The sequence below is a fragment of the Heptranchias perlo genome, chromosome 6 (assembly GCF_035084215.1).
Source record: "Heptranchias perlo isolate sHepPer1 chromosome 6, sHepPer1.hap1, whole genome shotgun sequence".
Lineage (NCBI taxonomy): Eukaryota > Metazoa > Chordata > Chondrichthyes > Hexanchiformes > Hexanchidae > Heptranchias > Heptranchias perlo.
Genome location: NC_090330.1, coordinates 39,216,057 through 39,242,144, shown reverse-complemented (window position 1 = coordinate 39,242,144; position 26,088 = coordinate 39,216,057). Strand labels below are relative to the sequence as shown.

Sequence of the window (26,088 nt, the reverse complement as noted above, 5' to 3'; positions counted from 1 at the left end):
CTGTAACAAATGGTTCTCATGCTCCAATTAGAAACCAGTAGGTGCTGAGCAGAAAGCACAGCCATCAACACCAAAGTTGTGCTACAGACTGCGAATCAAGCTCCAACTGCCATGAGAGAGTTACAAGGATGGATACTTATCAGAGATACTTACAGATCTCTGACCCTTGGAAATTAAATTATTAATTTTTGAAGATCCTGTGTGGAAACTTCTATTCTCTACCACAATAAAAATACTCTGCTTAAGTTTATAAAGTGCCCAATAGGTCTGAGCACGTTTCAAATCAGGTTTGACGCCACACTGGTGTTATACACTGGAAATTGCTTTGCAGTGACGATAGGGTGGCCCTTGAGCATCACTTTATCTGGTCCAGTAGTACCACACGAATTGTATGCTGAATGGTTCTATAGCTAGGAGTGCCAATCTTTATCCTGTAAAAATAAAAGTGATGCAGGGCTTCGTGAAGAACTTTGGCGACTGCCACTGGCTGTTATACTTTCTGATGACTGGAAAAATGAGATGTTGTGCATCAAAATACTACTAGATTTTAAAAAAGACCTGCATGGAAAAGTATGCTAATAAGCGAATGTCAGCATGGGTTTGTTAAGGGAAAATCGTGTTTGAGTAACTTGATTGAGTTTTTGGATGAACTAACGGAAAGCGTTGATGAGGGTAGTGCAGTTGATGTTGTGTATATGGACATTCAAAAGGCACTTGATAAAGTACCACATAATAGGCTTGTCAGCAAAATTAAAGCCCATGGGAATAAAGGGTCAGTGGCAGCATGGATACAAAATTGGCTAGGGGACAGAAGGCAGAATGTAGTGGTGAATGGTTGTTTTTCAGCCTGGAGGGAAGAATACAGTGGTGTTCCCCAGGGGTCAGTATTAGGACAACTGCTCTTTTTGATATATGTTAACGATCTGGACTTGGGTATAGAGGGTATAATTTCGAATGACACAAAACTCGAAAATGTAGTAAACAATGTGAAGGATAGTAACAGACTTCAGGTGGACACAGACGGACTGGTGAAATGGGTAGACGCATGGCAGATGAAATTTAATGCAGAGAAATGTGAAGTGATGCATTTTGGTAGGAAGAATGAGGAGAAGCAATATAAACTAAATGGTACAATTTTAAAGGGGGTGCAGGAATGGAGAGACCGTGGGGGTGTATGTACACAAATCTTTGAAGGTGGCAGGACAAGTTGAGAAGTCTGTTAAAAAAGCATATGGGATCCTGGGCTTTATTAATAGAGGCATAGAGTACAAAAGCAAGGAAGTTATGCTAAATCTTTATAAAACACTGGTTAGGCCTCAGCTGGAGTATTGTGTTCAATTCTGGACACTACACTTTAGGAAGAATGTCAAGGCCTTAGAGATGGTGCAGAAGAGATTTACTAGAATTGTACCAGGGATGATGGACTTCAGTTATGTGGAGAGACTGGAGAAGCTGGGGTTGTTCTCCTTAGATCAGAGAAGGTTAAGGGGAGATTTGATAGAGATGTTCAAAATCATGAACGATTTTGAGTCACTAAATAAGGAGAAACTGTTTCCAGTGGAGAAGGGTCAGTAACCAAAGGACACAGATTTAAACCGATCGGCAAACGAGCCGGAGGCAACATGAGGAAACCTTTGTTTATGCAGCGAGTTGTAATGATCTAGAATGCACTGCCTGAAAGGGTGGTGGAAGCAGATTCAATAGTAACTTTCAATAGGGAATAGGATAAATACTTGAAGGGAAAAAATGTACAGGGCTATAGGGAAAGTGCAGGGGAATGGGACTAACTGGATAGCTCTTTCAAAGAGCCGGCACAGCACGATGGACTGAATGGCCTCCACCTGAGCTGTACCTACTATGATACTATGATCTATATGAATTACTCCAGTGTAATTCAAAAAGCTAAAGACTTCTTACTAAATTATCAGGTGGGAGAGTAAGCTATGAGGAGGACACAAAGAGTCTGCAAAGGGATATAAACAGGTTAAGTGAGTGGGCAAAAAGGTGGCAGATGGAGTATAATGTGGGGAAATGTGAGGTTATTTACTTTGGTAGGAAGAATAAAAAAACAGAATATTTTTTAAATGGTGTCCAGAGTGACTTGGGTGTCCTGGTACAAGAAACTCAAGAAGTTAGCATGCAGTACAGCAAGCAATTCGGAAGACAAATGGCATGTTGGCCTTTATTGCAAGGGCGTTGGAGTACAAGAGTAAGGAAGTCTTACTAAAATTGTACAGGGCTTTGGTGAGACCACACCTGGAGTACTGCATTCAGTTTTGGTCTCCTTATCTAAGGAAGGATATACTTGCCTTCGAGGTGGTGTAATGAAAGTTCACTAGTTTAATTCCTGGGATGAGAGGGTTGTCCTATGAAGAGAGGTTGAGTAGAATGGGCCTATACTCTCTGGAGTTTAGAAGAATGAGAAGTGATCGTATTGAAACATATAAGATTCTGAGGAGGCTTGACAGGGTAGAGGCCAAGAGGTTGTTTCCCCTGGCTGGAGAGTCTAGAACTAGAGGGCATAGTCGCAGGATAAGGGATCAGCCATTTAAGACTGAGATGAGGAGGCATTTCTTCACTCAGAGGGTTGTGAATCTTTGGAATTCTCTACCCCAGAGGGATGTGGATGCTGAGTCGTTGAGTATATACAAGGCTGAGATAGATAAATTTTTGGACTCTAGGGGAATCAAGGGATATGGGGATCGGGCGGGAAAGTGGAGTTGAGGTCGAAGATCAGCCATGATCTGATTGAATGGCAGACCAGGCTCAAGGGGCCGTATGGCCTACTCCTGCTCCCATTTCTTATTTTCTTATGTTCTTATCTGATCTACAAATGAACATACATAGCAAGAACATTCACTGATTTTCAGTTGTAACTATTCAGGGTTCCCAAATGCAATGTAGTGTCATGCACAGGTAGGGATTCAAATCAGTAGAAATACAGGATTATAATCCAATTTTTTCTTTGCTCATTTTAAAAAATGTTCCTTGCTGTGAGATAGAGAAATTCCCAGACACATTCCTGATACATTGAAGGTACAATTTCTCACACACAAGTGTATGGGTGATTGGTTGGGAGGTAAGTAAGAGAGTAGGGATGAAGGGAATGTACCCTGATTGCTGGGATGTGACAAGTGGTGTTCCCCTGGGATCTGTACTGGGGCATCAGTTTTTCACCATCTGTATCAATAACTTGGATGAAGAAATGGAGAGTTGCATATCCAAATTTGCATATGACATTGACTTAGGAGATATCATAAGTAGATGGGAGCAGGAAGTTATAAAGGGACATAGATTAATTAAGTGAGTGGACAAAACTGTGGCAGTTCGTGTTCAATGTGGGGAAGTGTGAAGTCATCCACTTTGGATCCAAGAAAGCCAAATCGGAATATTTTCTTAATGGTGAGAGACTAGAAACTGTGGAGGACCAAAGGGATTTGGGTGTCCAGGTACACAATTCACTAAAAGCTAGTGCACAGGTGCAAAAGTAATCAGCCTATTACAATGTTGCTCTTTACCTCAAGGGGGCTGGAATATAAAAGTGAGGAAGTGATGCTTCAGTTGTACAGAGCCTTGGTCAGACCCCATCTGGAGAGCTGCGTTCAGTTTTGGGGACTGCACCTCAGGAAGGATGCAACCTTGGAGGGGGTGCAGCGCAGATTCACCAGAATGGTACCAAGGCTTAAAGGGTTAAATTATGAGGACAGGTTGCATAAACTTGGCTTGTATTCCTTTTCATTTAGAAGACTGATCTAATTGAGGTGTTTCAAATGATAAATTGATTCAATAGGATACAGAGAAGCTATTGCCTCTGGTGGGGGAATCCAGAACAAGGGGGCACAATCTTAAACTGAGAGTGAGGCTATTCAGGAAATCGTGAAGCATTTTTCACACAACTGTTAGTGGAAATCTGGGATTCTCTTCCCCAAAAGGCTTTGGATGCTGGGTCAATTGAAATTTTCAAGACTGAGATTGATAGATTTTTTATTAGTTAAGTGTATCAAGGGATAAGGATCAAAGGTAGGTAAATGGAGTTGACACAGATACAAATCAGCCATGATCTAATTGAATGGCAGAACAGGCTGAAGTGGCTGAATGGCCTACTTCTGTTCCTGAGTATGTACCTTTAACAGGCGAGATAAAAGGTATACTTGATAATACTTGCATTTCTATAGCATCTTATCATATCATTAAAATCTATCAAAGCAATGACATTCATACAATGGCATTTTCTGGAGTGCAATGGCTGTCAGTGCAAGCAAGTGCATTAAGATTTCACTAAAAGATAGGTGTTTTGTGAAAATGCCAAAAATCATACAGACTTTTTCAGAATCTTAGCACAAGATTCTTTTATTAATAATGTGCACAATGCATTGTGCTCTAACAGATGAGACTCAAGATTGCAAAACTCCGTTCTAGTATGGAGTTGAGCCTCGCTCAGTGGGAGTGCAGATCAGAAGTCAATATCTACCCGACAACGTGGAAAATTGCCCAGGTATGTCCTGTCCACAAAAAGCAGGACAAATCCAATCCGGCCAATTATCGCCCCATCAGTCTACTCTCAATCATCAGCAAAGTGATGGAAGGTGTCGTCGACAGTGCTATCAAGCGGCACTTACTCACCAATAACCTGCTCACCGATGCTCAGTTTGGGTTCCGCCAGGACACTCGGCTCCAGACCTCATTACAGCCTTGGTCCAAACATGGACAAAAGAGTTGAATTCCAGAGGTGAGGCGAGAGTGACTGCCCTTGACATCAAGGCAGCATTTGAGTGAGTGTGGCACCAAGGAGACCTAGTAAAAATGGGAATCAGGGGGAAAACTCTCCAGTGGCTGGAGTCATACCTAGCACAAAGGAAGATGGCAGTGGTTGTTGGAGGCCAATCATCTCAGCCCCAGGACATTGCTGCAGGAGTTCCTCAGGGCAGTGTCCTAGGCCCAACCATCTTCAGCTGCTTCATCAATGACCTTCCCTCCATCATAAGGTCAGAAATGGGGATGTTCACTGATGATTGCACAGTGTTCAGTTCCATTCGCAACCCCTCAAATAATGAAGCAGTCTGAGCCCGCATGCAGCAAGACCTGGACAACATCCAGGCTTGGGCTCATAAGTGGCAAGTAACATTCGCGCCAGATAAGTGCCAGGCAATGACCATCTCCAACAAGAGAGAGTCTAACCACCTCCCCTTGACATTCAACGGCATTACCATTGCCGAATCCCCCAACATCCTGGGGGTCACCATTGACCAGAAACTTAACTGGACCAGCCATATAAATACTGTGGCTACGAGAGCAGGTCAGAGGCTGGGTATACTGCGGCAAGTGACTCACCTCCTGACTCCCCAAAGCCTTTCCACCATCTACAAGGCACAAGTCAGGAGTGTGATGGAATACTCTCCACTTGCTTGGATGAGTGCAGCTCCAACAACACTCAAGAAGCTCGACACCATCCAAGATAAAGCAGCCTGCTTGATTGGCACCCCATCCACCACCCTAAACATTCACTCCCTTCACCACCGGCGCACAGTGGCTGCAGTGTGTACCATCCACATGATGCACTGCAGCAACTCACCAAGGCTTCTTCGACAGCACCTCCCAAACCCGCGACCTCTACCACCTAGAAGGACAAGAGCAGCAGGCACATGGGAACAAAAGCACCTGCACATTCCCCTCCAAGTCACACACCATCCCAACTTGGAAATATATTGTCGTTCCTTCATCATCGCTGGGTCAAAATCCTGGAACTCCCTTCCTAACAGCACTGTGGGAGAACCGTCACCACACAGACTGCAGCGGTTCAAGAAGGCGGCTCACCACCACCTTCTCAAGGGCAATTAGGGATGGGCAATAAATGCCGGCCTCGCCAGCGACACCCACATCCCATGAACGAATGAATAAAAAAAAATACCTGATTTAAGCCACTCCTGATTTTCCAGACTGGTAATTTTGAGGCAATGCTGCTTTGGCAGTCAGAAAGCACAGGTTCAATCTTTCAAGCTACTGAGTTCCCAATCTCAACTGTGGAGCAGTGCCCAGCAGAGGTAATGGGAAGGTGATAAGGAAAATGAAATGTAATGTGTAGTCTTCAATGAGCTGCTCTCATACTTCTACTAGCAGCTGCCCAACAGCAGCATTGGTAAATGGTTTGGCAATAGAGTTCCAGTGTCAGGAGGTGTGTGGCTGAGGAAGGAAATTAGTAAAGAAACAATCTGTATAATTGCCTGGACCTTTTCCCTTTCATCTACATTTAGTTACGTTTTACCACCATTTTTCCCTGAAGGCTTTCTCCCACTACATTGAAAAAAATGCCCAGCCTCTGAAATTTATTGATATGGAGACCCAGAATTCAAAACTTGTAATAATGGTGAAGCCATCAGCAACCTAATCACCTCTCACTGAACTGAGAAATTACATTTTTAAGCCAAAATAACTAGAGCATGATTTTTTTCTAGTAACTCCTAATTATGTAACAAAAAAATTCACAATTTAAATGAAGGCAAGCCACTGATTTAAATTAAAAGTTAAATTGATAGCAAGTGGTAAAATTTAAGCTATGCTATTCAAAGGAAATGAAAAGTACAACTCAATTTTTAATTAATTCATAGATTAATAAAGAATGTTTTTTAATTTTGGAATTAAATTGACATGTAGTTTAATAAACAAGTTGCAAATGAATTTCAAATTGGTGAATACATCTGTGAATTAACTCAAAATGGTAATTTTGAAATAAATATCCTTTTTAGTTAATTATAACATTTATGACTTGATAAATTAAATTATTTTTGACTTTAGAAGCAATTAACAAATTGCTTTAATAATGACACTAAAAACGTTATGTACTGTAACTAACATAATGACAATTAAATCAAAGATGTCTAATTATCAAAGTAGCTCCTCATTGTAACTCTCAAAATATTGCAATAACGTGGATACCATGAAGATTATGTGGTCTAGCCTTCCCTTCCATTCCATATTTGACGATTGCCAATTAAAGGAATACAGCAGGATTTTGGCACAAGGCCTACATACATATGTGACTACTTTAGACATTAGTGGTTTAACTCATGTCTAGTTAATTTCTGCAGCAGAAAGGCCTTCCTTATTTTGAAGCACAACTAATTTTCTCTTTACCCAATCTCCCTTCCCATCATCCTCTTTCAACACATACTGTAGTCAGTGGGGTTATGAAAGAAATTTCCTGCACCATGAATTCATATTTATGTGAACATTTTTTTAAACTAGAACTGCAAGCTGCTTTTTTCAAAAGAAGCGCGTTTAGGATAAGCCTCAAGGCGAATGCACCAAGTCGAAGGCAGCATCAGGGGCGAGTGCAGACCCGGGCAATGCTGACGTCACAATCTGTTTGTTACCATTGACGTCTCAATGCGTTCGAGTTACCTCTGACGTCACAATCTGTTTGTTACCATTGACGTCTCAATGCGTTCGAGTTACCTCTGACGTCATAATCGGTTGGCGTTACCGCCGACGTCAGGTGGCAGCAGCGCCCCCTCCCCTAAGGTTCCCAGTTTTAAGGCAGATGGGCGAAGCTCATCGGCCCATTACGTTTCCTGGTGACAAATTATCAATCTGCGAATGAGATCCTGGGCTTTAAGGAGCCACATCCTCTCACGGCAGTTTGTACAATGGCACTGATGGTGATGATGAGGTCATGCTGAGCTCCTTCCAGATCTCAGTGCCGAGTAACGGCTCCTCCCTCAGGGTAATAGATCCTGCTGCCTTCCATAAAACTGACACATTCTTCCAGCTGCTGGAATGCAGTACCCACATGCTCTGAAACCAGAGCCCCTGCACAATGGACACGCATCTGTCAGCATTAACACAACAGGCACCGCAGAAAACCGCCCTCAGCTATAACAACCCGGCCGCTCTTATAGTTTGCTTCACCACTGAAACTTCATGATCCAAACCACAATAATTCACGGCGGGAGTGGGGGGAACAATTTTAGTAACCATGAAGGTTAATGTCTCCTTTGTCCAGACAGGCTCCTCCGACGTTACAAAACTGTAATAAAGTTTAAAATATGTAAATTACAGATAGTCTGGCTTGACACCCGTTGTCTCCGATCCTCTGTAAAGCTGATTTTAAAAAGTACACTCGTGAGAACATTCAATTACATCTTTAAAAAATCCATTTATTTGTACCAATTGTTTCGATTTAATTTTTCTGATCATATATACATAATAGTTACTTACTCTCGTACATATCGAGTTGCATGGTAAATATCGGTTAAAGTCCTTTAAAGAGACACAAATGTATGCTGAAAAAAAAAGCTGTCTTTGCTCTAACCTGTAATAAAGGGTAAGATCCAAATAAAATGACAAAAATCATGAACACACGATCGCCTCATTAAAATACAACTTTTTTTTTTAAATGGAAAGGAATTGGAACATTTCGTGGAGACAAACTAAATCTTCTGCCAAGATCTTGAAATATTGCTGTATATACTTCGGGGAAATAGAAAAAAAAGTTTTGTAGTTTTTTTGTATTTTCTTCACTACATTCAGCCCAACAGGAGTCGCTAACCAGCATCCATCAGCTTACTTTATTAACTTAAAGCAATGACATTCTAACAACTTTTAATACTTATATTACATTAAAAAAACATAAAACTGTAACTTACCATCTCTCTGTATAGCAGAGGATCGCAAAGCTTTAATAGATCCACCTTGAGCTTTGGTGCCATGAAGGCGAAAGTCTGCAAACACTGTAACCAATATGAATAGCAATAACATTGGGATTTTTATTACCAGGCTCCACTGCTTAATTAATATCAAATCCACTTAGGCGACGTGTATTCTTTAAATCTTCAAAGTGTTCTGTAAAGTTTAAAGTTTTTCTTTTAACAAACTTTCTGCATCATTAATATGGCGACAGACAGCGATTTGTGAGTCTAAGACCTGCAGAAAATAAACCCCAAGACTCCAAAGATGTAACAGGTTGATTCTTCGAGTCCCCGATCAGGAATAAACCGAGTCCGAATTTCACCCAAAGACTGTGTCCCGGGGAGATCGCATCTTCAAAGAGTGGGATCGCATCATCAAAGCTTTCAAAACGCAATAAAAACCGAATCCCTGTAAGTATCTTCTGACAGCCCTAAAATATGTGTGGTTTAAAAATGCAGAGGCAGTGATCGGTGCAGATCGCGCGTGTGCTCCCTCAGTCCTGGTGAGGAAATACGCCGGGTAAAGCATAAGGAAATAGCACTTTGCAGTGTAAACAAAAGGAAAAGCATTGCAAGCTACAGCTGAAGCTTTCACGTTAAAAGGAAAAAGTCTACACGTAGCAGTTTCTGTTTGACGCTGGGAATGTCATCTATAGTGCACAGTCCTTATATGACTCAGACTTGGCAACGCGCTAGAGTTTTTTCTTTACACTTTATAGGATAATGAAGCCAGTCTTGGGATGCAGCTCGAACGTTGCACCAACAATTCGTGAAGCATTTAGTACAGATCAGTTGCTGTGCGCTGCCCAGTGTTGCAAACCACCATATTAATTCTACCCTGAAACCAGTCCACGTGGTCACCTACACTCAGCATCCTTACCCAGACAGTTTTTTCTTTCTCAGAATGAACACCTGGGACACCTTGCTGGATTAAGCGGGAATTCTCTGCATCAACAACTCTTTTAACAATTCACCACCTGGAAATAATTAATATTATCTGTAACATTTTTTCTATTTGCAATCTTTTCTGCTGCCTTAGTAGTAGTGCTTTTAGAGCCCTGTTGGATACCATACAGTCCACTCACATGTTTGGGGGTGGGAGAGGGACTTGATATCTACTTTGCAGTATACTTTATCCTATACACTGAAATTAGAAGTGATGGTTATCTCTTGTTTCTCTGGGTTGTTTTAATTGATTTCTTATACTGGATGTGTCTACAGCTGGAGTTATACTAGCACTTTTGTATTCCTACAAAGCAGTTTTCACTTCACAATGATGCAATAAAAAGTTGCAGTATAACTTAAGAGTTGGGCCAAGACCTGAATCTGGATGTGAGACCCCCCCAGAGCAAGGTTTGACTTTGTATGGAGAATAATTCCAGTGCAGTGTCAAACATAGTTGAAGAAGTGCTCTGGCTGACCTGGGTATTTTATAAACTTCCTCAGAGTCTATTTAAATGCATTTAAAATGTACTGTCTGGAAAGGAAGCTGTGTGCATGTGTGTAAGCACAGCCATGCAGAGCTCTGTCCTGGCCAGGAGAGCGAGATTCACAGTATAAACAAGGTGCTGCCAGCTCTGAGCGGATACTGTGATTGGCCATTATAGTATCAATGCAACCTAAGTGTGCAAATCACACTGCTGGGTTAACACTGCTGATGGCAGGCCACACTTCAGCAGCAGTGTTGCAAAGTAAATGAGGTGGTGGTGTTGCCATTTGAGGCACTGAGAGCCACAGTGCCTCAGGAGGCAGCAATGCTTTTGGTGGCAAATATAAACCTGCTGCTGGTAGCACTTGCTAGTAATTTTTCTGACTGTGGACAGGATTAGTGCTCAACTTAACTCGCAGAGGCCAGAATGCAGATTATGCCCAACCAACGAGAAAGCTGCAGGAGCCAGAAATGGGATTGGAAATTGTGACTTTAAAACAACTGTGCAGTGCAACTTTACTTGTCGGTTGCCACTGGTGCTGTGAAATCCATTCAATAATACGAATGGAATTGATTTCACAGCACCTGATGCTCCAGTATATTACAGAGCTACTTCTACTTGAAGTAGTCCTGCATATAAATAGGGGATGCAATGCATTTAACATAGATCTAACTTTCTCAGCTTAGTTTCACTGTGCTGCGGACTAGGATTTCTCTGCTTGCTTGTTTGAATGTATGGTCAACACCATGATACTGCCGTCTATGCATATACACAGATAATATAAATATGCATGTGTAGCCATAAGCATGTGCTGCATGGTGTACTGGGGGCAAAATATCAGCTGCAGCTATTTTTCAGCCATTGTGTAGTGTCAAATTTTGTTTGATGACGCTCCTGTCAAGCGCCTTGGGCTGTTTTTACTATGTTAAAGGCGTTATATAAATGCAAATTGTTGTTGTTGGTAAAAAGCCTCTCCCAGTGTCTCACTGCCAGTCTCATTTTGCACTTCAAGAGAAAATCAGCAATATTACACTGCATGACGATTGGTGCTGACTGCAGTATCAATTGGGGGTTGCGGGTTCCTGGCTGGGAAGAGATAGTGATCCCCACAATGTGAGGGAGGGGATTTAACATCAGCACAGATACAGTCAATTAACCTGGCAGCTTCAGCAATCTTCTCAATAATTGTGCAAATTAATTAATCTCGTCATACAACTGGGCTCTGTAACTCCTAATTACTGTTCTTTCCATGATTTGTGTTTAAGCAAATGTATTTGAAATATGTCAGTTTTAAATTCAAACCTAATCAGTTGTAACTGTTTATTATTTAAAAGACACATTGACAGTGTCTTTTCTGCTTTAAGCAATCACCTGGTGATATTATTGCATTTTTTTGGGGAGAGGGTGAGATGCTGAGGCCATTGCTCCTCCTTCTCCAGTATCAACCTATTTTTCAAAGGATATTCTTTCACTGCTTGTTCAGCAATAGTGAGGCTACAAGAGCAGGTCAGAGGCTGGGTATTCTGCGGCGAGTGACTCACCTCCTGACTCCCCAAAGCCCTTCCACCATCTACAAGGCACAAGTCAGGAGTGTGATGGAATACTCTCCACTTGCCTGGATGAATGAAGCTCCAACAACACTCAAGAAACTCGACACCATCCAAGACAAAGTAGCCCGCTTGATTGGCACCCCATCCACCACCCTAAACATTCACTCCCTTCACCACCAGCACACCGTGGCTGCAGTGTGTACCATCTACAGCATGCACTGCAGCAACTCGCCAAGGCTTCTTCGACAGCACCTCCAAAATCCGCAACCTCTACCACCTGGAAGGACAAGGGCAGCAGGCACATGGGAACAACACCACCTGCACGTTCCCCTCCAAGTCACACACCATCCCGACTTGGAAATATATCGCCATTCCTTCATCGTCACTGGGTCAAAATCCTGGAACTCCCTACCTAACAGCACCGTGGGAGAACCTTCATCACACGGACTGCAGCGGTTCAAGAAGGCGGCTCACTACCACCTTCTCAAGGGCAATTAGGGATGGGCGATAAATGCTGGCCTTGCCAGCGACACCCACATCCCATGAACGAATAGAAAAAAAGGACATAAACCCCAGAGATCCTGAGGCTCATCTGTATGCTGTATACTTGCTAAATCATCTGGTAGGAAAGGAACCGATTTTAAAAGCTGCAGAAGATAAGAGCATAAAGAGTTAAATCTCTTCACGAGAATAAGTGCTTAGCAATGAAAGGTTTGTGATAATTCCCATAAAACTATTCTCAACCGCAAATAAGGTGACTTCCTTCTGAGCAGGTGAAGTGCAACGATACATCTATTGATGCGATAATTCAGAAAAGGCATGGTTGTTGACTTCAGCATTTCTCTGTGTGAGATACAATTACTTACTAGAAATACTTAAGTTAGCTCCTTACCAATTCCTGAAAGTTGGACTAAAATTAGACAAAGCAATGCCATTAAGTTACTATCTTCTGAAAGTCAGTCTGGTAGAAAGCCATCTGGTAGTTTCACAAGCAATTTATAGGAAAGGGAAGTTAATTTTTTTCACAATAGATTTTTGGAACACAAAATATCATGTATCATTATGTCCCTGAAAAATTGGGATTGCTACACATTTTTGAAATGATATTTGATAGTGATCTGATATGCCACTAGAGCCTGATTCTGTGTGAAGTCTGTACTCTCCTATAAGTCACTTACAGTTACATTTTAAAACTGCCAATGGCCTAGCCTCCATTCGCCACAATACTTCAGCTGTTGATCTGCTCAACTACTCTCTCTCCTCCAACTTTGATGGCCTTGCCCCCAGTAAAGCCTTTACTCTCTCCCATCCTGCTTGTTCCCTTGGGATGGCCCCCATCTTTGCTCCCCCTAGTCCAAGGGGTGTAGACTTGAGCATATCTCGTGCACAACTAATATAGCCATCCATCATCAGATCTGTCTGGACCACTTCAAGCACAATCAAGCCTCACTCTACTCTGCTAAAACAGATGGTAGAGCAGTAGAGCTGGGTATTGTTCAGCATGTGGAAGCTGACCCCATAGTATTCGAATAATGTCGCCAAGGTAGATGAGGAAGAGGAGGGGCACAGTGGTAACAGTGCAGTGGTGGGAAGAGATGCCTTTGCTGGAGATGCTTTGGCTATGATTGAATAAGTAAAGTTGGAACAAAGCGAGGGAAGTCCCACTGAGCTGGACAATAGAGGAGAGGCACTGAAGGTGAATGGTTTGATCAACTATGTCAAAGGCAGCAGAGAGGTCAAGAAGGAGAAGGAGGTAAAATGTACCATGGTCTCAGTCACAGATGATGCCTTTTGTGACTTTGAATGGGCTGTTTCAGTGCTTTGGCAGTTGCAGGAAAGATGAGCACAAATTTGAGAGGGGAAAATATATGCAAGGACTTTGGAGAGGAAAGAGATGTTGGAGATGGGTTGGTAGTTTGTAAGGATCAAAGGTGTTTTTTTTGAAGAGGTGGTAATAATGGGAGTTTTGAAAGGGTGGGGGACAGTACCTTTGAAGAGGGAACCAATTACAATGTCAGCTTTTTTTCATTCGTTCATGGGATGTGGGCGTCGCTGCAAGGCCAGCATTTATTGCCCATCCCTAATTGCCCTTGAGAAGGTGGTGGTGAGCCGCCTTCTTGAACCACTGCAGTCTGTGTGGTGAAAGTTCTCCCACAGTTCTATTAGTTAGGGAGTTCCAGGATTTTGACTCAGCGACGATGAAGGAACGGCGATATATTTCCAAGTCGGGATGGTGTGTGACTTGGAGGGGAACGTGCAGGTGGTGTTGTTCCCATGTACCTGCTGCCCTTGTCTTTCTTGGTGGTAGAGGTCCCGGGTTTGGGAGGTGCTGTCAAAGAAGCCTTGGCGTGTTGCTGCATCCTGTAGATGGTACACACTACACGGTGCGCCGGTGGTGGATAGGGTGCCAATCAAGTGGGCTGCTTTGTCCTGGATGGTGTCGAGCTTCTTGAGTGTTGTTGGAGCTGCACTCATCCAGGCAAGTGGAGAGTATTCCATCACACTCCTGACTTGTGCCTTGTAGATGGTGGAAAGGCTTTGGGGAGTCAGGAGGTGAGTCACTCGCCACAGAATACCCAGCCTCTGACCTGCTCTTGTAGCCACTGTATTTATGTGGCTGGTCCAGTTATGTTTCTGGTCAATGGTGACCCCTCAGGATGTTGATGGTGGGGGATTCGGCGATGGTAATGCCGTTGAATGTCATGGGGAGGTGGTTAGATGCTCTCTTGTTGGAGATGGTCATTGCCTGGCACTTGTCTGGCACGAATTTTACTTGCCACTTATCAGCCCAAGCCTGGATGTTGTCCAGGTCTTGCTGCACGCGGGCACAGATTGCTTCATTATCTGAGGGGTTGCGAATTGTGCAATCATCAGCGAACATCCCCATTTCTGACCCTAAGATGGAGGGAAGGTCATTGATGAAGCAGCTGAAGATGGTTTGGCCTAGGACACTGCCCTGAGGAACTCCTGCAGCAATGTCCTGGGGCTGAGATGATTGGCCTCCAACAACCATTACCATCTTCCTTTATGGTAGGATTGACTCCAGCCACAGTTTTCCCACTGATTCCCATTGACTTCAATTTTACTAGGGTTCCTTGGTGCCACACTCGGTCAAATGCTGCCTTGATGCCAAGGGCAGTCACTCTCACCTCACCTCTGGAATTCAACTCTTTTGTCCATGTTTGAGATTGGAAAATTGCACGTCACTCCGCTTTTTAAGAAAGGAGAGAGAGGGAAACCAGGGAATTATAGACCAGCCTAACATCTGTTGTGGGGAAAATGCTGGAGTCTATAATTAAGGATAGGGTGACTGAACACCTCGAGAATTTTCAGTTAATCAGAGAGAGCCAGCATGGATTTGTGAAAAGTAGGTTGTGCTGACAAACCCGATTGAATTTTTTGAAGAGGTGACTAAAGTAGTGGACAGGGAATGTCAATGGATGTTATTTATATGGACTTCCAGAAGGCATTTGATAAAGTCACACATAAGAGACTGTTAGCTAAGATAGAAGCCCATGGAATCGAGGGAAAAGTATGGACTTGGTTAGGAAGTTGGCTGAATGAAAGGCGACAGAGAGTAGGGATAATGGGAAGGTACTCACATTGGCAGGATGTGACTAGTGGAGTCCCGCAGGGATCTGTCTTGGGGCCTCAATTATTCACAATATTTATTAACAACTTAGATGAAGGCATAGAAAGTCTCATATCTAAGTTTGCCGATGACACAAAGATTGATGACATTGTAAGCAGTGTAGATGAAAACATAAAATTACAAAGCGATATTGATAGATTAGGTGAATGGGCAAAACTGTGGCAAATGGAATTCAATGTAGACAAATGTGAGGTCATCCACTTTGGATCAAAAAAGGATAGAACAAGGTACTTTCTAAATGGTAAAAAGTTAAAAACAGTGGATGTCCAAAGGGACTTAGGGGTTCAGGTACATCGATCATTGAAGTGTCATGAACAGGTGCAGAAAATAATCAATAAGGCTAATGGAATGCTGGCCATTATATCCAGAGGACTAGAGTACAAGGGGGCAGAAGTTTTGCTTCAGCTATACAAAACCCTGGTTAGACCGCACCTGGAGTACTGTGAGCAATTCTGGGCACTGCACCTTCGGAAGGACATATTGGCCTTGGAGGGAGTGCAGAGTAGGTTTACTAGAATGATACCCAGACTTCAAGGATTAAATTACGAGGAGAGATTACATAAATTGGGGTTGTATTCTCTGGAGTTTCGAAGGTTAAGGGGTGATCTGATCGAAGTTTATAAGATATTAAGGGGAACAGATAGGGTGGATAGAGAGAAACTATTTCCGCTGGTTGGGGATTTTAGGAGTAGGGGGCACAGTCTAAAAATTAGAGCCAGACCTTTCAAGAGGGAGATTAGAAAACATTTCTACACACAAAGGGTGGTAGAAGTTTGGAACTCCCCTCCGCAAACGGCAATTGATGCTTGCTCAATTGCTAAATTTAAATCTGAGATAGATAGCTTTTTGGCAACCAAAGGTATTAAGGGATATGGGCCAAAAGCAGGTATATGGAGTTAGATCACAGATCAGTCATGATCTTATCAAATGGCGGAGCAAGCACGAGGGGCTGAATGGCCTACTCATGTTCCTATGTTCCTATGTTTGGACCAAGGCTGTAATGAGGCCTGGAGCCGAGAGGTCCTGGCGCAACCCAAACTGAGCATCGGTGAGCAGGTTATTGGTGAGTAAGTGCCGCTTGATAGCACTGTCGACGACACCTTTCATCACTTTGCTGATGGTTGAGAGTAGACTGATGGGGCAGTAATTGGCCGGATTGGATTTGTCCTGCTTTTTGTGGACAGGACATACCTGGGCAATTTTCCACATTGTCGGGTAGATGCCAGTGTTGTAGCTGTACTGGAATAGCTTGGCTAGAGGCACGGCTAGTACTGGAGCACAAGTCTTCAGCACTACAGCCAGGATATTGTCGGGGCCCATAGCCTTTGCTGTATCCAGTGCAGTCAGCCGTTTCTTAATATCATGTGGAGTGAATTGAATTGGCTGAAGACTGGCTTCTGTGATGGTGGGGATATCGGGAGGAGGCCGAGATGGATCATCCACTTGGCACTTCTGGCTGAAGATGGTTGCAAACGCTTCAGCCTTGTCTTTTGCACTAACATGCTGGACTCTGCCATCATTGTGGATGGGGATGTTCATGGAGCCTCCTCTTCCCGTTAATTGTTTAATTGTCCACCACCATTCATGACCGGATGTGGCAGGACTGCAGAGCTTTGATCTGATCTGTTGCTTGTGGAATCGCTCAGCTCTGTATATAGCATGTTGCTTCTGCTGTTTAGCATGCATGTAGTCCTGTGTTGTAGCTTCACCAGGTTGGCACCTCATTTTGAGGTACGCCTGGTGCTGCTCCTGGCATGCTCTTCTACACTCCTCATCGAACCAGGGTTGATCCCCTTGCTTGTTGGTAATGGTAGAGTGAGGAATATGCCGGGCCATGAGGTTACAGATTGTGCTGTATACAATTCTGCTGCTGCTGATGGCCCACAGTGCCTCATGGATGCCCAGTTTTGAGCTGATGGATCTGTTCTGAATCTATCCCATTTAGCACGGTGGTAGTGCCACACAGCACATTGGATGGTGTCCCCAGTATGAAGACGGGACTTTGGGGGAAAAATTGGATAAGGGTCCATTTCGGATGGGGGTAACGCGATGCGCTAGTGCCCCGCACACGATGGACCCTACGCAGGCAGGACACAAGTTTGTACCCACCTGAGAATTTACCTGCAATCAGCGTTCCTTTCCAGGCCTTGCACATGGAATCAATGCAATTTGCACTTTCCACCACCAGAGGGAGCTCAATCTCTTAAAGGGAGGATTTTTCTTCAAAATCTCTTAAAGGTAGCTGGTACCTGTTATTTGCTGAAAATAACAGTCTACTGTCTGAACGTAGATCAGACATCGCACACGTAAAACACAGATGCAGGTCCGATCCCTATGTTTACACACTGATGAGTTATGTTAAAACATTGAATAAAGGTTGTGCACTACTAAATCCCAAATCCTCCAATCTGCACGCCAGACCTCACCAATTTGCCGATCTGAGTTGGTACCAGGCCTGCAAGAGTGCATGCACCAAGGTTCTCTGCTGATGCACTAAAGACCTTGGTTGCAAGAGGAGGACAGAAGGAGGGACATCCTATATCCGCAGTGGGGTGGTGAGGTTGGGGGGTGGGGGGGCAAGAGGTCCTCCAGACATATACCCAAAAGGCAGTGGGAGGCAGTGGGGGACGAAGTCAATGCCAGGCGCACAGCATCATGAACATGGATGCAGTGCAGGAACAAGTTCAACGCTTTGACATGAGTGGTCAAGGTGAGTGAGGTCAACTGTCAAGTGGCCTCTCCTACCAACTGCACCCCACACTACACCCCCCCATCTCCCACATACCAATAAACTCTTTCCATCAGTACTCAACTCTTCAAATCAGATGCTTCCTCTCACCCTTACACATTACCACTGTTCAAAGCCACCCACCCACAACTCACAGGCCACACATGCTGACTATTCAACCATGACAGGCATATCACCCAGACACACGTTTCGTTTTCTTGCAGGAGAAGGTGGCACATATCAAGAGGCAGCAAGGGGCAGTGGCATTTAGCCCATCGAGCCTGTTCCACCATTCAATGAGATCATGGTGGACCTGTGACTAACTCCTTATACCCGCCTTAGCCCCATATCCCTTAATACCCTTGGTTCACAGAAATCTATCAATCTCAGATTTAACATTCACAATTGAGCTAGCATCAACTGCCGTCTGCAGAAGAGCGTTCCAAACATCTCCCACCCTTTACGTGTAGAAGCATTTCCTAACTTCACTCCTGCACGTCCTGGCTCTAAATGTTAGGCTATATCCCCACGTCCTAATATTCAAGTCTAGGAGACCTCCAAAAACAGTTGCAAATGTCTTGGCAGCCAGAAGCAATAATCCAGTCACTAACCTGTAAATCCTGCATGGTCCCTTTAAATAGTGCTGGTGGGAGTCCTCCAGGCACTCTAAGACATGTTCAGATGGTTGGGGTTAAGACTGTGCATTGAGTCGAGCGTTAAGTTCCAAAATAGTGTCTATCACTTTAAATCAGCGTTGCACACTGATTGAAGCCATTTCCTCCCTACTTTACATGATGCCAGTGTTCATTATCTGCGCCTGCGCTAACTACTATACCAAGATGGCATCTGGCAGGAAACGTGCATGCGCAGCCAAGACGCCATCTTGGATGTCGGAGAGGCTGTGTAGCGCTGAAACAATGGGCGCTACACGACCCAATTTAGCGCCCTTTATCTCCAGAAGGACTGTGCAGTGGTCACTCCTACCAATACTGTCGTGGACAAATGCATCTGCGACAGGCAGATTGGTGAGGACAAGGATAAAGTAGGTTTTTCCCTGGTGTTGGTTCGCTCACTGCCTGTTGCAGGCCCAGTCTGGCTATATTGAATTTTAGAGCAACAAACAGCACACATTATATTGACACCACCACTGCCATGTCTCCGCGAATCCTGTCCGTTGTGTCCAATAATGCCCGCTCCTGGGTATCACTATGAGGACCCATCACTGATGCCACCCATCGTGTTACTGCAGAGTAGGTGCAGGTGTATTTGCAGGGCTCTTCCGCGCAGACGACTGAGAGACATCGGCGGTGTAGCCGGCTGCACCCTGGAAGGATGCGGAGGAGAAGTTGTAGAGGGCAGTGGTGACTTTGACAGCGACAGGTAAGCAGTTGGTGCTGGGGCCAGCCAGGAGCAGCTTGGCATGAAAGAGCCTGCAGATCTCCACGACTACATGTCGAGCGAATCTGCGCCTCCCTGTGCACTGCTGCTCGGAGAGGTCCGGGGAGCTGCGCCTCGGTCTGTGGACCCTGTGGCGAGGGTAGTGCCCTCTGCGATGCGTCTCTCCCTGCAGTAGCCCTCCCTCCTGCTGTGCAGGTGGGCGTGCAACAACACCGTGTTGGGGGGCTCCACGTCTCTGCGGCGGACGGCGTGGACTGCGAGGCTGCTGGGGCTGGTCATGCTGTTCGTCCTCCGAGGGTGTCCACGCACCACCCATCTGGCAGGTGTTGGTCTGAGGGGTTGTGCAGGGTAGGTGGGTGGTTCCTCGGACTGGGGCTGCGGTTTCGTGTCAGTCTGTCCTCTGGCTTGGCGGGGGGTGGTGGAGGGCAGGGGTTGCCCTATGTGACGTGGTGGCCTCCTGCGTGGGTGAGGGCTCTCCCCCGTGGAGTGCACCTTGGCACCTGCCACAGGCTGCTGGCTGCAACACGCCTGGTTGGAGAGAGACTGTTTCCCCCAGTGTGTGAAACTCACTGCCTTGAACCTAAAATCCCACACTTCCTCTTTTGACAGCTGCTTCAGCTCATTAAATGACCTCAACAAGCAAGGTAAGTACACTCAAGTGGAACCCCGCTGGCTTTAATTACCTGCGGGATTCCCACCAGCGGGGCTTGCGCGCGCAGCCCCGCACGTCAGCGCGGTACCCGGAAGTGGCCGGGATTTCGGCGCGATCCGGTCACGTGACCGGATATCGGGATTTTCGGGGCCCCCCCGCTGGAAACCCACAGGTAACCCGACGCGAAAATCGAGCCCGTGGATTATTAGTCCAGGCCTTCTAGATTACTAGTCCAGTAACATAACCATTATGCTACTGTACCCAGCAACTAGGAAGGGAAGTTGGGTGGTCAACAGTTTAGTTGGAATGGGTCATGGGAGCAGGAGATTGGTTTCATGGACAAGATGAGCTTGGAGTTAGGAGAGAAACTAGAGAAAGATGTGGGTTTAGATTTAGGGTAGCGAGACCATGGGGGGAGGTTTGGTTTGGTAGGCAAGGGGAAGGGGAGAAGCAGCGGAGGTAACATGGTCCCAATCTTAGTTACAAAAAAGTCCATGAGTTCCCCGGACTTGTTATTAGAGGTGAGGATGGAGTGAGCAGAGGAGAGGGGTTTAAGGAGACGTTTCATTGTGGAGAAAAGAAGCCAGGGATTAATTTTGCTCTCTAGGGTATTCCTGGAATAATGAACAGTTTTGCCAGAGGAGAATGAGGCCCAATAGTGCTTGAAGTGGTCCAGACAGATCTGATGATGGATGGCTAAACCAGTTGTGTGCCAAATACACTCAAGTCTGCACCCCTTGGACTTGAGGTTATCGAAGGTGGGGGTGATACCATGAGAAACAACAGGATGGAGGAGAGCAATGGGGACAAGGAAATTAAAGGTGGAGGTGACAGAGTGATTGAGCAGATCAACAGCTGCAGACGTTTTGTGATGAAGGGTAGGCAGTTGGCAGTTTGAAAGTGCAATTATTAATGACTTGGGGGAGAGTTTTTTCTAGTTGCGGATGCAACAGGAAGTGGGGTTGGAAGGGAGGGGGAAGCGGGTGCGTGAGAGACAAGAGAAAGTGGTCAGAAATGGCCTATTCTGCGATCAAGACCATGGGATTAGTGAGATCATATGAGATGGCAAGGTCAAGGGGATGGTTGTGAATACGGATACAAGAATTTATATGGAGGGAAAGATTTAGGGAGCACAATAGGTCAGTGCAATAAGAGGAAAGAGAGCGGAGCTGGAGATTGAAATCACAAAGGATGAGGAGTTGTTCAGTGCAAAGGCTGAGGGAGGATATCTCAGTAAGAAACTTATGGTGAATGGGGCTTGAGGAATGGTAGGCAACGTGGATTATAAAAGAGTGGCGAGAGGGTTGGAACTAAATAAGGTGCTCAAAGGAGGAGAAGGTACCAGAAGAATAGGGGAGAGACCAAGGTATGATTTTATAAGGGCCACACCACCGCCATGGCAGTTTGGCCAAGGCAGGTGGTGGAAAGTATAGTCATGTGAGGAGGCTTCAGTAAGGGTCAAGGTGTTGCCACCCGTGAGCCAAGTTTCAATCAAAGTCAGGATATCAATGCAATCATTCACAATAAGGTCTGGAATGGCAAGGATCATCAAGCATACTTCAGGAATTGATAGTTATTTTTAATTTTGAAACACATTTTCTCATACCTTTACATCTTTTAAACAGCAAACAAAACAATTATTAAATTTATAGGGGTCGAGTTTCCGCCAGTAATATCACCACAATCCGGGGCAGAATCAGCAAACCAGCGCAAAAGATCGAGGAATGTTAAATGTAAGTCAGTTACACCCAAAACCAACCTACGTTCGTGTTTTCCGCGATCTTTTACGTTAGTTTAAGATTCAATTCGCCCAGATCAGGCCCTGCCCACAAAACTGGCCACACCCCCAGGTTGACATTGTGAGATTCCACTGATTGTGCTGGTCAGGGAAGACTCTTCAAATTAAGTTCATTTTCTTAGGTGCACAGGCACTAGTAGGCATGTTTTAAAAGTTTTCTCATATCAAAAATATTTAATTTATTAAGAAACTGACCAGTGTACACCAATGAAACTATTAAATGGTTCAGTATAGTTTTTTAAAGTCATTTTCAATTATTTTAAATCCGGTTACTCACAGGTAGAGGACTGGACACCTCTATTAAAAATGCTTATTTTTGGTGATAAATGCATTTTCAACTGCATTAATTAAACTGCACCAGGTTACCACTCTTAAATACATCAAGGAATACTTTATAATGGAAAGAAAAAAAAAGAAACAATCATGTTCTATTACACTGCCCAATTGTACCAGTTCATGGAAACTTGAACTGTAACCTGTCCAGCGCAATTTTGGGTGCAATTTCCCGATTGCGCCTAAAGGGGAAACTCTACCCCATAATCTTTTACTTTATATTAATTTTTAAAACGTAAATCATACAGGCCAGTATGGTTCCTTAGGCTGTATTGAGGTAACTGATCTCAGCCTGGATGGTAGTGGGGCTTCCATAATTGGCTTCTACATTCTGGTCCTAGGGAGGTGGAGGATCAGCTAGGTTCCACTACTGACTGCTATCCAGTGACCACTGTTTGAAGTCCTTATATGTGGATATCAAGTAAGAACAGGCCAGGATTCAACTAGGGACCTAGTGGTGGAATGGGTTGGACACTGGTCTTTCATTTCTGGAAAAGGATTTAAAATCCAGCCCAGGCTGATGGGTTCCAAGCCTTCATCTATTTGCCTGCCGAGTGGATCTTATGCGACATGAGTTTTGGCATTCTCAATCTAGATTCTGCAGTACAAACTGCGTCTACTGTCATACTAATCAGTACTAATTGAGAGAGGCCACAGAATGGCTGGTGTGTAAAATGGAAACATGTCCCACTGATGCAACGGGGGTGCTTTTCTGAGCTTGGGATTGTGGCAAGTTGTTGGGATAGAGTAGAGGAAGCATTACTCTGCTTCAAACTGTGCTATAACTGAACTGAGAGGGCTTGACTTTGAGAGTGGGTGTCCAAGATGAAAGGTGTTCAATTCCCTAGCATTTTCATTGCTCACCTTGATGAGAATAAAATTCATAGAATAGATTGGACTAAGATGTGGAAGCTTCCATGGTCAAATCAAAACACATTGTACAGGTTCACATATGAAGAGTGACCACTTGGGCAAAGTACTGGATGGCTGCTGGCTCCAGTAGAACCATACCCCAGTTGTCACCTTTAGGGAAAAAGAGGTAACGGTAGAAAAAATATATACCTGTAAATTGGTTCATCTCTTGCGGCATTGCTCCCAGAATAAGTATAAAGCTTGGATAATTGTGGCGGATGCTGAAGTCTGGGAACAAGTAAGAGGGTTGAGCCGAGGCAGAGCAGGGAGTGAGCAGCAGGTTCAGGGCTGAGCCCATTGGAGAATGCGAGACATGGTGAGGGGGTTGTAGGAAAGGCTGAGGCTTTTAGTGGGAGGCCTGGAGAGAGAGTGACAGGTGACCAACAGGCAGTTAAGACTTGCCTCTTTGGCTCTGTAGCATTGATCGGCTCATTATGGAGAATGAAGGGTACTAGCTTGGCAACTGCATCACAGAGAAATTTGTTCTCAACCAATCAGAAACAGTAGAAACAATGAACCATTGAGAAAATTCATTGACTCAATCAGTAAACTCAGACAGGAGTTTACAGACAAACAGAATGTTTCAACACAAACATTATTATAATATTGATATTTGTTTATCTAAATGGTGATTTATGGGAGTTACTGGCTGGGAGGAGTTATTGAATTCAGTAATGACTTGATTTCTGAACAACCAGAGATAAGATAGCAGAGGCTCAGGCCACATTTTCTCAATCCTCCTTAGATATACAAATTGTACCAGGGGACTGGAAAATGGGCAATATAACACCTCTGTTCAAAAAAGGAGAGAAGGATAAACTGGGTAATCATAGACACCTTAGGCTAACATCAGTTGTGGATAAACTGTTAGAATCCATAATTCAAGATCAAATTAGTGTGAGGGTAAAATTCACCTTTGGCGGGAGCACAAATCGGGTGATAGCAGATCGGCCGCCCATTATACACCCCCGACAGATTTTCCTTTTGAGTTCCATGGCCAAAGTTGAATTTTAACCCCTAAGTGTTTGGAAATCCATTGGGTAATCAAGGATAGCCAGCATGGATTTGTTAAAGGCAAGTCATGTTTGACAAACTTAATTAAGTTTTTTGAAGAAATTTCCAATTGGATAGACGTTGAAGCAAATTTAGTGCATTTGGATTTTTAGAAGGCCTCAATTAGGTGTCTCACAGTAAGCTAGTTAAAAAGTCCAGGTGTATGGTATAAGAGAAAGTGTAGCAGCATGGATAGAAAGTTGGATGTTATACAGGACAATGGGTTTGCAAGTTTTCTTGTTTTTCTGTAAAATCTACCATTATACATGTTTCAAAATAATGTTATTTGAGGTCTCTAACACTGTTGGGTTCAGTAGCTGTCCCTGCCAGTTCCTACAGTCAAGACACAAACTCTTATCAAACCATTATACTGAGGGTGTCCTTAATGCATGCACACCCCACCTCAGTTTCTGAGTCCACACTTGGCAGAGGACTATCAAATGAAACCTGATTCTATAAAAAACGTGTTGTCTGAAAGAATAAGTGATTTTAACTAATGGTTTATCCATACAATAACCTAAGAACAATTGGAGAGCAGAGGAGGCTCACCTGATTTCCAGTTCAATAGATTTTCATGTCCTAAAAGCCAGACACTTACCATCCATCAGCTGAACTACTTGTCTGTAAGGAAGAGAATTTGTAGAAAGGTCAAGGATGAGGACAGCAGAGTCTCAATTTATTTTATTATGAGTACTTTTATGTATATAGTGGGTACTACTGTTCTTCAAAAGTTGGCAAGGGATAGCATAAACAAATGTATACATAAAAAGCCTTCACTGAAATCCCAGTTGGCAGTTTGGGAATATGTTTGCAGCATTTTTGAGTAAAAAATTACTCGAATCTCTTTTGACAATTTTTCAACAAATAAAAACTATTTTTTTAAAGGAGAACACTTTCAAGGGGCAAACACTTTCAATTTAAGACATTCAATCCATAAGAATAGTCAAAATATATTGTTTACAAAGACACATTTCCAGTGCCAGCAAGCAGCCAACTGGGGAACAGCCAAGTTCAAACTCCCAGTTAGAGAAGAGCTACTTGGATGATGTATGTATAATGAAGCCTTGGCCAGTACTGAACTTTAACACTGCACTGGAGGAGCAGAACTGGGATCAAAGGCAAGGAAGATTACAGATCCTTGCTCAACATTAAAAAGAATCACTCAATGATGGACACACCACGAACTCCACTCAGTTGGCTGTATTCGTGCTATGGGTCCCTAACTGGCAGACCTCCAGCAAGCTGCTTTCTGCCTGTGAAACTTTGGAATTTATCTTTTCATGTTAGAGAAATTACAAACAGCCTTTTACAGTGAGATGAACTTATTTTGTATACAAAGGCCTGGAATTTCCTCCGGACGCAAACCAATTGCATGGCTTAAAAGATCACGGGATTTTGGGTATAAGTGAGTTATGTGCATAATTATATTGCGCCCAAGTCTCCATCTTCTTTTACATCTGCCCATCGAACCCTTTGTCTGAATGAATGTCCGCCCACAAAACTGGCCACGCCCCCAATTCTCAAATGTGAGAATCCTCCAATTGTGCTTGTTTGGGGGGGTCTCAACTTTACGGCCAGATTTTTAGGGAATTGAAACTTCCATCATCTCCTGGTGCTGCAGAAAGACATTTTCTAGCAGATTTTTAAAAAATAAAATAGAAAAGTGGCTCATTTTATGGCTCTCCCTCTGCTTTACGTTATATTGGAGGAGGAGGAGGAAGCAAACCAGAGACAGGAGACCCAAAGAGTAAAGCACTACAGGAGTATACTGCGCACCATTCGCAGATACCTGGTCCAGAGAGCATACAGGCCTTGACTGACATTCCAGGAGATGTCTGAGGAGCAGACTATGTGCTGGCTGCCCTTCACAGAGGATGTCATCGTCTGACTGCAACTTG

General features: G+C 44.1%; 1 protein-coding gene and 1 long non-coding RNA gene across 4 annotated transcripts in view; one reads left to right on the top strand and one right to left on the bottom strand.

The window, feature by feature from the left end:
* Positions 1-9,446, bottom strand: part of pdgfd (platelet derived growth factor d) — a 128,523-nt gene extending 119,077 nt beyond the window's left edge. The window contains exon 1 of one of the 2 annotated variants that reach the window (XM_067986145.1): positions 8,643-9,446. In XM_067986145.1, the coding sequence (XP_067842246.1) occupies positions 8,643-8,754 (112 nt within the window). In that variant the 5' untranslated portion in view covers positions 8,755-9,446. The remainder of the gene's footprint in view (positions 1-8,642) is intronic. The other variant, XM_067986144.1, reaches the window with a different exon arrangement.
* The window catches only part of LOC137322921 (uncharacterized), a 43,344-nt gene continuing 25,947 nt past the window's right edge, over positions 8,692-26,088 (top strand). For both annotated transcript variants that reach the window (XR_010963254.1, XR_010963255.1), the window contains exon 1: positions 8,692-9,095. This is a non-coding gene — a long non-coding RNA (uncharacterized lncRNA). The remainder of the gene's footprint in view (positions 9,096-26,088) is intronic.